Source organism: Lytechinus pictus, chromosome 12, assembly GCF_037042905.1.
Source record: "Lytechinus pictus isolate F3 Inbred chromosome 12, Lp3.0, whole genome shotgun sequence".
NCBI lineage: Eukaryota > Metazoa > Echinodermata > Echinoidea > Temnopleuroida > Toxopneustidae > Lytechinus > Lytechinus pictus.
In genome coordinates, this window is record NC_087256.1 from 17,387,268 (window position 1) to 17,398,998 (window position 11,731).

Below are 11,731 nucleotides of genomic sequence, written 5' to 3' on the forward strand. Positions count from 1 at the left end.
GTATAATATGACTGAGCAAACAAAAATAAAAGAAAAAAGGGGAAAGAAATAAAAAAAGAAAAAGAAGGGAAAAGAGAGGAGAAAAAAAGAAAAGGAAAATTACGAGAAAAAAGGCGAATGAATTATACAAGGTGAGGGGAATACTTGGATGTTGGAAAAAAAAAATCTTTCATGCTCGCATTGCGTGTTCAATGAGATACATATCTCACTCAATAGACTGATATGGAGCTTAAATATCAAGTTTTGAAATCAATATACAAATCATTTCTCAGACATCGAGATTTCATTAGTTGAAGTATGACATAAAATTATCGGTATTTCGAAGACGATCATCTTGTTCTAAGATGCTACGAACGAAAAATAACAAAACAGATCACTCGGGGGGGGGGGGGGGTTGACAAGTTAGTACGTGTAGGTCACTTAGGCCACACAAGTTGGGTTTCCGCCATCTGAAGCGAACTTCAACGTAGCCTCTTGTCGAGGCCCTGACGGCTGCTTCCCGAGCGAAGCGAGGGATTTTCTAATTCGCGAAGCGAATTAGGCCTGGCGAGCGCAGCTCGCTTCGCTCGGGAAGCAGCCGCCAGGGCCTCGACAAGAGGCTAATTTCAACGTTGCGCGTCGTCTGCAACTGGTTTTCAAATATAAAATTCGAGGCATTAGGAGGCTATGTTTTGATGGTACAAACCTGGGATAGGTTGGTTTGATATCTGTAATTCATTCAGGAAACGCCATCGATGATTATTGCGAGAGTTATAATCATCTAGTTCTAGCCAAAAATCCGGTTCGCTGTGCCATTGCCTCCTTATCAATATTCACCGCGTCCTCTCGTACGTTAGTTTTGAAATTGGAAAGCTAGTAAAATCATTAAAATCTTATATTTCTTCTGTGATTTGAACATGCAATATGTTTTGAGAAGTTCTTGGTTTTTTAAGGGGAACCTTAGATGAATCTGTTTGAGGATTTGACATTATAATTTTAAGAAATGGCTTGAAAGCATCATTCTTGACGCCTTCCATAAACCTTACGATGATTGGAGCTAATTTTGGAATAAACCGTCATAGCATTTAAAGTGAATTTTAATAAGCATAACACCGAATTCTGTATGATTACGACGTCATAAAATTTGTCTGGTGATTGTGATCGGCTATGATTCGATACCACTGACAGACCCTCCAAACATGAAACTACCTTGTACCACAGAGGTGGTAGGTCCGTAAAATAAATGACGCAGAAGCAAACTTAGCCAGGGAGCTTTGATCAAGTAATTTTTTAATATTAATTTTCATGGATTGGATGACGCTTCTGATGCACAGCACCGCAAACCAATCTCAGTGGCGTAATGAGCCAAACAATTGAAATGGGCAAGAGATGGCGTTTCGCGCCAAAATTTCGAAATTTTTATTGAAAGAAAAAAAAAAAAATCATTTTTTTTTGTGATAGATTTTGATACAATATTCAGAAAATACCACTTGGTCGTGAAATATGGGGGGGGGGGCACCCCAAAGGCCCCCCTCTCTACGCCACTGACCAATCTTGAAGGGAGAAATGCTGGAGTATTGAGAGTGGAGAAATGATTTAACCATTCTGGAAAGAACACAGCGTACCAGAGTGTTTCCACAGTGTGGTACACAATGTGAAATTACCTTCACATTGAGCACTACAACAGAGTGGATCACAATTTTATTCATATAGTCGACCATGACTGTGAACACGCTGTGAACAGTCACACTGTCGAGGTGTCCACAGTGTGAAAAAATATTCACACTGTTGAATTTGAACGTTTTAACAATGTAAATAATATTTTCACAGAGTCTGCTATGTGAACACACTGTGTTATACCACGTGACACGGTGTTCGTTCCAGCATATATTACCCATACCAGAAGTTTTTGTCCAGTGAAATTTAGAAAACTGACTGGTTCATTTCATTGGTAAATGGGTACCGACAGGAAATAATTCCTCAAAAAGCTGTGAGCACCAGAATCGGTAGACTGGCTTAGCCGGGGTAATAATTTATATGAGCGTCTTGAGTGAGCACCAAACAGCCGAGCGAACAAGGTGGATACGTGCGCTATACAAATCCTATATTATCATTATTACTCCTTATGATCATGACATCCAAGTTATCTAGCCATTACCGGGGAGGACATCGAAGGCGACGATGATGTCGATGTCGCGACAGTTACGTCGTTGTGGAAATATTCTGAAACTCGCCATCATCGTCTGTACGATCGCTTATTGCGTCCTCTTCTGTTCGTTGTCGATGCGTAATAAACACGTCGTGGGTGATGTCGGTAGATCGGACCAGGGTGTGATCATCGACGAGGGGTGAGTAAATCAGCAGTAAACGCAACCATGCCTAGCTAAATTATATTTTCGTATTATTCAAAGCAGGTTTTCATTCAATTTTTTCGCGACCATTAGTCATTCATATTTCTCAGATAAAACGTCTCAGGAAATAAGAAATGATGTGTATTGAAGTTATGATCTTTGTTTGTCGAATAGATAGCAATAAAAGTCAGAAAAATTCACAAAAATTCGTAATCTGTTCGTGCAAATGAAAATTTGGTAGTACCACTCTCCATTTTATCTAACTTAGTCATGCGTGCTTTCCATTCATGTACATCTCATTAAGCAAATTTATGATAATGATTGCAAAAGAATACACTGAATTACTATTTCGTGGTTGGTTTTTTTCGTGGGGGGGGGGGGGGGGGGGAGAGGCGCAGTAAAAAATAAAATCTCAATGGAATTACGGGGGTAGGCTAATTTAGAGTTACAGTTAAGGATTATATACCTCTCTTTATAATGCTCCTCTTTCTACCCTCATCATTTTCTGTTTCACCTTTTCTTCTTTTTTTCACTACTTAAATTAATCCTAGTGGCGGTTGCCAACCTCAGTGACGCCCTGCCCCCAAACAACTTTTGCTTATCAAAAGCCGATGTCAAGTATATTTTGTATTAGAAGTCCGATAAGAAAGAATTTACTTTAAGAGTGTATGAATATGATTTCATTTATTAAAAAAACCCAAAACAGATCCTATGTAATATACCTTTATAATCATTTACATACTAAAAAATTCACAACCGGAATAGATGGAATATAGTTGAAAAGACAAGATATTGTTTTAATGGAGCCATATTCCTCCTCTTTAAAATAAAAACCTGGAAAGGGAATGGGTTTCTGACGTAGAACATCAGAATAATTTGTATACTACTTGATTTGCTTCAATTAGTGATAACGGACAAAAGACTGAGTTTGCAAAACGAAGCTGACTCCAAACCTTTTGGGGAGGATGTCAAAGATACCCCGCCAGTCTTTCTGCTCCTTGGTTATTGCATAAGTAGAGTGATAGTTTTACATGTATATTGATAACAATAACCAAAATAAATATCCCTCGGCCCCTACGCTCTATTTCGTTCATGAAAAGTTAATTACATTTTTTCCTTGCTGCATGGCTACGACGGGTAACTCATTTTTTTCGGGGGGGGGGGTGAATATAGCATCATTGAAACAATATCTTGTCTGGTGTCATCTGTCCATGGGTCCCCCGAAAGGTTGTCTAGCTATGATATCACATCCGGCTCCTAACATGTTAAAATAATCATCATGACCTAGATTGTGTTCCAAATTTAGTAATGCCATGGATGCCAAATAATTTTGTATTTTAAAGTCTACAGTAACCATGGTAATTCATGTGCGCATCTGCGGCCTATATGGTATACTCATAACGTCTTCTTGCTCCAGAACTCAAGGTAAAACGGGGAAGTCAACCTCAAGGGTTCTTGTGTAATGTAGTTCCTTCGATAAGGGATAATTTGAAAGATCTTGGAAGGGTCTTTTTTTCTTATGCTACTCTCAGTCACACCAACGAAACGAACCGGTGATCAAAAGCCATCCGCCCCTGGGCAGAGTTACCCTCTACGAAGTTTCGAGAACTCACTTTTGGACAATTCTCAACAAAATACATCTTACAAGCAGTGGCGTAATGAGCCCCCCCCAAAAAAAAAAAAACATTAGGGGGCCAGAAATGGCGTTGGTAGATCTTGACATAATACTTAGAAAATAATATCATATTTCACCCTTTTCTCTTTCATTTCCTTAACTTTTTTTTTTCTCTTGGTCGTGATTATTTTTTGGGGGAGGGGGGCAAGGGCCCCAAGCCCCCCATCTGTACGCCACTGACCAGTATAGTGCACCAGCTTTATTCAACCATAAAATAAAAAAGCCCTCTTGATTAACTCGGTAGCTTCATTACCTCGCACACTTTACGTATCCCCTCCAGTAAGGACACAAATTCTACGACTTTGTTTGCAAATGCGTGTCGAGATTTTGGTTTATCTGTACAATGTGTCCGGTATGTCTCGAATAAATGTTTTCGGAATATGAATAGTTCTCAGCTGAGCACAAGGGTTTACAGTACTCTTTGTGATTGACTCAAACAATACCTGGAAAATTATGTTTAAAAGAGAAAAATAAGCATGCATTCATGTTGTAAAATGCTATGGAAAACATGCCCCAAGTCTTTACAAAGCTGATCTGGTAATTAAACTCATATTTAAAAAATCACACGATTTATGGTATGATTATCAAACTGACCATAGCTTCGCGTCTTAGCGTCATTTCGAAAATTATAGGAAGTTTTTAGGAACAAACTTTCGGTCGGTTGAGAGTAGATTTTGTTGGTGTGACCGCAGTAACATATTTCTCCATTTCATAATTATATATGAAAATGGGCTAATATCATGCTCTTCATTGTATGTTTTTCATTGTCTCCCATCGTTCATAATAGGCAAGCCATGCCGCAGTTCGACCTGAAGTTCGTCAATCTTCAAGTGAAAACCAAAAGCCGTCGCAACGACGATGATCGTAATAAATCGGAAGATATCGGTAAAGATGAAACAGATGGACGACTTGATCTGCGACTTAAACCAGGTTCGAAAACGGATATGGAGTCAGTGATCCGGAGATTGAACACGAGCTTGACATCGTGGAGATTCAGACACGATAATGTTATGAGATTACGGTATTATTGATTATAATAATGATTTATCATTATTTTTATGATTGTTATATTTTGTTGTTGAATAATCATTGTTATGATCGACAATTTAATTCAGATCAGTATTATCAACAATTTTATTGTCATCATTAGAATCGTTATCACCATTTTCTTGTTTGATTTTCCATGTTCTTCTTCTTCATCTACTTCTCTTGCTCCTTCTTATTCCCCTCCTCCTCCTCCTTCTTCTTCTTTTCTTCATCTTCCTCTGTTTTCTTAACTACTTCTTATTCTACTACTACCACTACTACTACCACTACCACTACTACTACTACTACTACTACTACTACTACTACTACTACTACTACTACTACTACTACTACTACTACTACTACTACTACTACTACTACTCCTCCTACTACCACTACCACCACCACTACTACTACTACTACTACTACTACTACTACTACTACTACTACTACTACTACTACTACTACTACTACTACTACTACTACTACTACTACTACTACTCCTACTACTTTGATTTCTTATTCGTTTCCTTTTTGTTTTGCTTCACAGTCATCTTTCTGCTCCTTCTCGCCGCGCCCTCATGATCGTCATCACCGCCGTTCATCATAATCGCCATTTCATCATCATCATCATCAACATAGAATGATTACAGTTCTTCATTTCAAACGTTATAATTTTAATCATACTTATATTTGTAGCATTATTTTTTTGTAGCATGACTGCTACATTAAAAAAAAGGTTCATTCTATTAAACGATAGCTCAATGAAGAACAATATCCATTCGAAGAAATTTTCTAACGGTATCGAAAATCCCATTTTATTTTGAGTTATGTGGAAGTGCTGAAAGCAGTAATAGAATCATCACCTGACCCTCTTTCAGAAAATAAATTCCGCGTTTCGAAACTCCAAACTTAACAGTTTTGATTTGTATAAATATATTCAGTCATAATAGGATCGAAATTGGCTGAATAGGAAATCGAATTTGTCATTTCGGCATTCTGTTTCCACAGGTCACATCGGGTCAAAGAATTTGATGATAACTGCACCCAAATATCCGATAAAATTATGATATGTTATTTTTCTTACATGTCTAATGGTATACCCTAATATATATATATATATATATATATATATATATATATATATATATATAAGGGTATGCCATTATATATATATAATCATATATATATATGATTATATATATATATATATATATATATAATCATATTATAAGCAATATATCGAGAATATGCCTTGGTCTCGTATGATCGAGGTGCAGCATCGTAATATGATATGAGTGTGACTTTGACAAAAGAGAGAGGCTGCAAGACGTAGCAATATTGTAGTATAAGCAATATACATATAATACATGTATTCCTACGCCTTTTTGTAAATATATCGAAATATGAATAAAGAGTAATACATACATTTTTTTACCTCATATCATACATGTCCTACGTTAAGCTATTCTCTTCTACCTTGTATTGTTCATTAGTTCTGCTCATATGCACACATTTTTACTTCCATTTTCTGAGTACGCCCTCTTCGCTTTTAATATATTTTACTTCGTAAATAACACACGCACGGTACACAACACAATGTAAAAATGCCGTTAAAACAGAAGTATGCCCCCTTTCAAAGTGAAGACCTTTTTTTAGCTTGTCTAATTTTTCCTTAGAAAAATGTGCCCCCCCCCTTTCGAAAATTCCTGGATCCGCCCCTGTTCTCTTTAGATTTTTATCCCCACCCTTTTATCTTTTCTCCACAGGAAACAGATCAAACACTTTTTGGGAAGAGACTTCCTTGACTCGGCCTTTCTGACCCGGGACAACACCCCTCTCAATTCATATGTCCTCTTCTATAAGATACTACCAGAGGGTATGATACCAGTCGTTCATGATCTATGGGTGCAGCTACCAAAGGTATGACCCCCCCCTGAACCACGCCCCTCTATACTCTTAACAAGACAACACCTGGAGAGCATTGGTGAACAGAAAGGGGAGTCGTTTTTAGGGGGGCAAAAAGTTTCACGCCCAAGAAAAAAGGAGGAAAAGAAAAAATTATAATAAAGTAAAAAGGGTGATAATTGAAAGGGAGGGAGGGAGCACAATGAAAGTGTGGTATAAATTAAAGCACCATTCGATGAAATCATTAATTGACTGTAAATATCAACTTTTTCGCAGGTACCTGTGTACAGTGGAAGGCAGTATAAAACATGTAGTGTAGTCGGGAGCAGCGGAATACTCAAAGGAAGTACATGCGGAAAGTTGATTGACAGTTCTGACTTCGTGTTCAGGTGAGAGGATATAATTTTGTTTTCTAAAAAGTTATTTATATTGCCAGTTATTGTGGTAACAATCTAAAAATGAGTTCGTAAAGAATCCAATACTAATGATCACCAAGGTGTTATGTATCAATAAAAAGCTAAATGATTCCGGAAGGAATTTGGTAATTGCTGAGAAATAAGCAAGTAAGCATGACATTCCAACAAAAAATGTCGGGTCTTTTTCCAAGTAATAATAATAATTATAAAAATATAATAATAATAATAATAATCATAATGATAATAATAATAATAATGATAAAAATAACAATATTAATAATAATGATTATAATGATGATGATGATGATGATGATAATAATAATAATGATAGTAATAATAACAATAGTAATGATAATAATAATATCAATAATGATGATAACAATAATAATAATGTCCCACAACTGGTTATCTGTGTTCGCGATTTTTCGTTTTATAATATGATTTTATTGTCTTTTCTCAAATCAAATAAAGACTAACAATACAAATCTCATAAACAAATTATACAATCACTAAAACATGTTTAACAGAATTATACAACTGGAGAGCGGTCATTGAGAATGAAAAAAATATAAAATGATAACGATAATGAAGAACATGCTACTTGTCTCTAATACAGCTTGAAATTCATAAAAAATTATAAATGATAAGAGAGAAAAACAAAGATAAAAATAAGGGTGGAGTACGTCCACCATCCCCTCAAATGTTCAATGTGATCGTTTTATTTTCAGCCTAGATTTCATGATTTCACAGAGATCAGTTTATGTACGGTAAATGTAACTCTACAAGATTCACAGTATTTTCTGCAACTGCATTCATTGGCTGAAAAAAGTGCTTTCTAATTTTCAGCCAGGAATAAATTTTGACAAGCTTTTTGAATGACCTCTGGTAGTCTGGTACGTTGCTTTATGGAACATCTGATCCAGTCACGACGAATACTGTCGATCTGTGACATGATCGATGATATTTGTTTCAATAAAATCACTCTTACGTCTGTGTTCTAATTTTGTGATACAAGTATTTTCGACCTGAGTTCATTGATTGATTGATTGATTGATTGATTGATTTTATTTGGCAAGTCACCATAACATATATACAGTAGCATTAAAACAACAGGCTTGCACAGGATGACCCACGAAAGCTCGAAAGCTTATTTCCAGTGGGGTCCTCAATATACAGAATTAAGATAATAAAATGTTAAAATTATACTATTTACATATTAAAAATGAAGAAAAAAATCAGAATTTACTATTACCAATAAATAAGATATATAGACAATAAATAAGATATATACAAGAATATAACGAAGAAGAAGAAGAAAAGAAGGAGAAGGAAGAGGAAGAGGAATTGGGTAGATCTTTCAGGTTTATATGGTTTTGGTAGCCCTCTATTACTTTTCTTGGCAGCAGCAGAGATTTGTGGATCCTTATTCCAAGATGAATTTTTTTTCAGTTATTTCTCGGAGATTACAATTTTCTATATGATATGCATGTTGTGGATTGTGAAATCCTGCACGCATAACACCACCTTCATTTGCTACATTTTAGTCCAAATATTTGAATAGTTTTTAGGCCCTTTTGCATGCTTTTTTGTTTCCTCTTCATAGGTGACTACTGGCCACTGTTCTCATCTGTGGCATTCGTCTTGTTGATTCTTGCATTTAAAAAGAAATATCCGTCTGGTAGGTTTTTGATCTCTCATTATATTTATTCATTTTACTTCGCTTTTTAAGTTTTGACCTCTTGTTATTGCGTACCCTGTTACCATGGATACGTGTATAGAATGAACAATGCTCCGACATCGGACAACTTTGTAGTCGATGTTGGAAAGCGGACCAATCAGATGTCAGAAACAGGGAAAAGTCTTTTCAAATCAAGGTCAGTATACGATAGGCCTAAGAACTGTCATACTTCTGTCTGTTCTTATTCCTTTGAAACTGGAGGTTCTCTTTACTCAGTGGCGTAATGAGCCACACATTTTGAGGGGCCAAACATGTTGAATGGTGCAAAATTTCTATTAAATCGCAATAAAATTTTGACCCTCTTAATATAAGAAAAGCTAAATTTGTCAATACGTTTAGAAAAATAATATTACATTTCACAATCCTCCCTTTTCCTTTCCTTTTTCGTTTCCTTATTTTATTCTTTGTGTGGTGATTTTTTCGGGGAGGGGACGAGGGGGGGGGGGGGGTTGCAGCCCCCACCCCTAATCTGCCCCCAATCTATACTGTAGTGATATTATTGTAATTGAAAATAATCTTGATTAATTTTTATCCAGCCTAAATAAATCCGTTCTACACACATTGAACGAACCTACGACCTTCAACCTCACATGTTTACCATCTTCGCCGTTTCCTGACGAACTCTTCCAAAACGTTTCAAAGCCCCTCCCCAGAATCATCCTCCTTCGACTTCCGACTTATCCCGAGACCGAGCTTACCCGATTGATAACGAGGGGCTGCCGAGTGGTTCCAGAAAAGGAGGGAAACCTCGTATTATGGGATTCGCGAATCAACCCGAAGTTGAACGACTTCTGGAAAGAGAATGGACTCAAACTTAAAATGTCATCGGGTAAGAATGGAAAACCTCTTTTCCATATCTGGACAGTTTTATGATACATTAATTTTCTTTCGCAGATTAATTATTTTCTTAGTATGCATTCATTATGTGTAATGATCGGTTACAAGGATGATGGGAAACATTTCCTTTTTATTCCACCCCATCCCTTCCCTCTCTCACTCTCACCCCTTCCCTCTCTCTTTCTCTATCCCTTCTTTTTCTCAATCTCCTTCGGTTGTATCATCATCATCATCATCATCATCATCATCATCATCATCATCACCACCATCATCATCAACATTATCTTCATCATCATCAGCATCATCATCATCCTATTCCTCATCATCATCATCGTTGTTACCATTGTCTGTTTTTGTCTCACCTGCATAGCAGAGTGAGACTATAGGCGCCGCTTTTCCGACGGCGGCGGCGGCGTCAACACCAAATCTTAACCTGAGGTTAAGTTTTTGAAATGACAGCATAACTTAGAAAGTATATGGACCTAGTTCATGAAACTTGGCCATAAGGTTAATCAAGTATTACTGAACATCCTGCCTGAGTTTCATGTCACATGACCAAGGTCAAAGGTCATTTAGGGTCAATGAACTTAGACAATGTTGGGGGAATCAACATCAAAATCTTAACCTAAGGTTAAGTTTTTGAAATGTCATCATAACTTAGAAAATATATAGACCTAGTTCATGAAACTTATACATAAGGTTAATCAAGTATCACTGAACATCCTGCCTGAGTTTCATGTCACATGACCAAGGTCAAAGGTCATTTAGGGTCAATGAACTTAGACAATGTTGGGGGAATCAACATCAAAATCTTAACCTAAGGTTAAGTTTTTGAAATGTCATCATAACTTAGAAAATATATAGACCTAGTTCATGAAACTTATACATAAGGTTAATCAAGTATCACTGAACATCCTGCTTGAGTTTCACATCACATGACCAAGGTCAGAGGTCATTCAGGGTCAATGAACTTTGGCCGAATTGGGGGTATCTGTTGAATTACCATCATAACTTTGAAAGTTTATGAATCTGATTCATGAAACTTGGACATAATAGTAATCAAGTATCACTGAACATCCTGTGCGAGTTTCAGGTCACATGATCAAGGTCAAAGGTCATGTAAGGTCAAAGAACTTTGGCCACGTTGGGGGTATTTGTTGAATTGCCATCATATCTCTATAAGTGTATTGGTCTAGTTCATAAAACGTGGAAATAAGAGTAACCAAGTATCACTGAACATCTTGTGCGAGTTATAGTAGTTTTCAAAATCAGCACTGCTGCTATATTGAATCGCGTGATGCAGGTGAGACGGCCAGAGGCATTCCACTTGTTATATATATTTTCTACAGGTTTCTTTTCCGTCAATCTGGCTCTTCATCTATGCCAGGAGATACGTGTCTTCGGGTTTTGGCCGTTTAGGCTCCTACCAGATCATCACCCCGTCGCATATCACTACTACGACCGACTCATTACGAAGAAGATCATTCACGACTTCAACGAGGAATTCGATATCCTAATGAGACTCCACGAGAACGGCGTGATCAAACTCCATGTTGAAAACTGTTCCGAAGAATAGTAAGTAATTGTTATTCAATTTCTACATAAGTTACACTGGGGGGTTTTAGAAGGGGCATTTTATTTTATATGCCTCCGCCCACCGAAGGTGGTGGCTAGAGGCATTATATTTTCGGGTCGTCTGTTCATTTCCGATTTCGTTCTCGTGATAACATTAAGAACAAGTAGACAAAACAACTTAAAAGTTGATATTGATGACTGGGGCGCGGAACGGTTTTGAAAGGGG

The 11,731-nt window shown here is 37.0% G+C and overlaps 1 protein-coding gene across 1 annotated transcript; it reads left to right on the plus strand.

Annotated features, from left to right (window-relative positions):
* Positions 1–1,923: 1,923 nt before the first annotated feature.
* On the plus strand, positions 1,924–11,506 carry LOC129273617 (alpha-2,8-sialyltransferase 8E-like). The gene is made up of 7 exons (XM_054910681.2): positions 1,924–2,327; positions 4,793–5,026; positions 6,801–6,954; positions 7,216–7,328; positions 9,134–9,229; positions 9,630–9,922; positions 11,280–11,506. The coding sequence occupies exons 1-7, from the start codon at positions 2,161–2,163 to the stop codon at positions 11,504–11,506; spliced, it is 1,284 nt and encodes a 427-aa protein (XP_054766656.2). The 5' UTR covers positions 1,924–2,160.
* Positions 11,507–11,731: the final 225 nt, after the last annotated feature.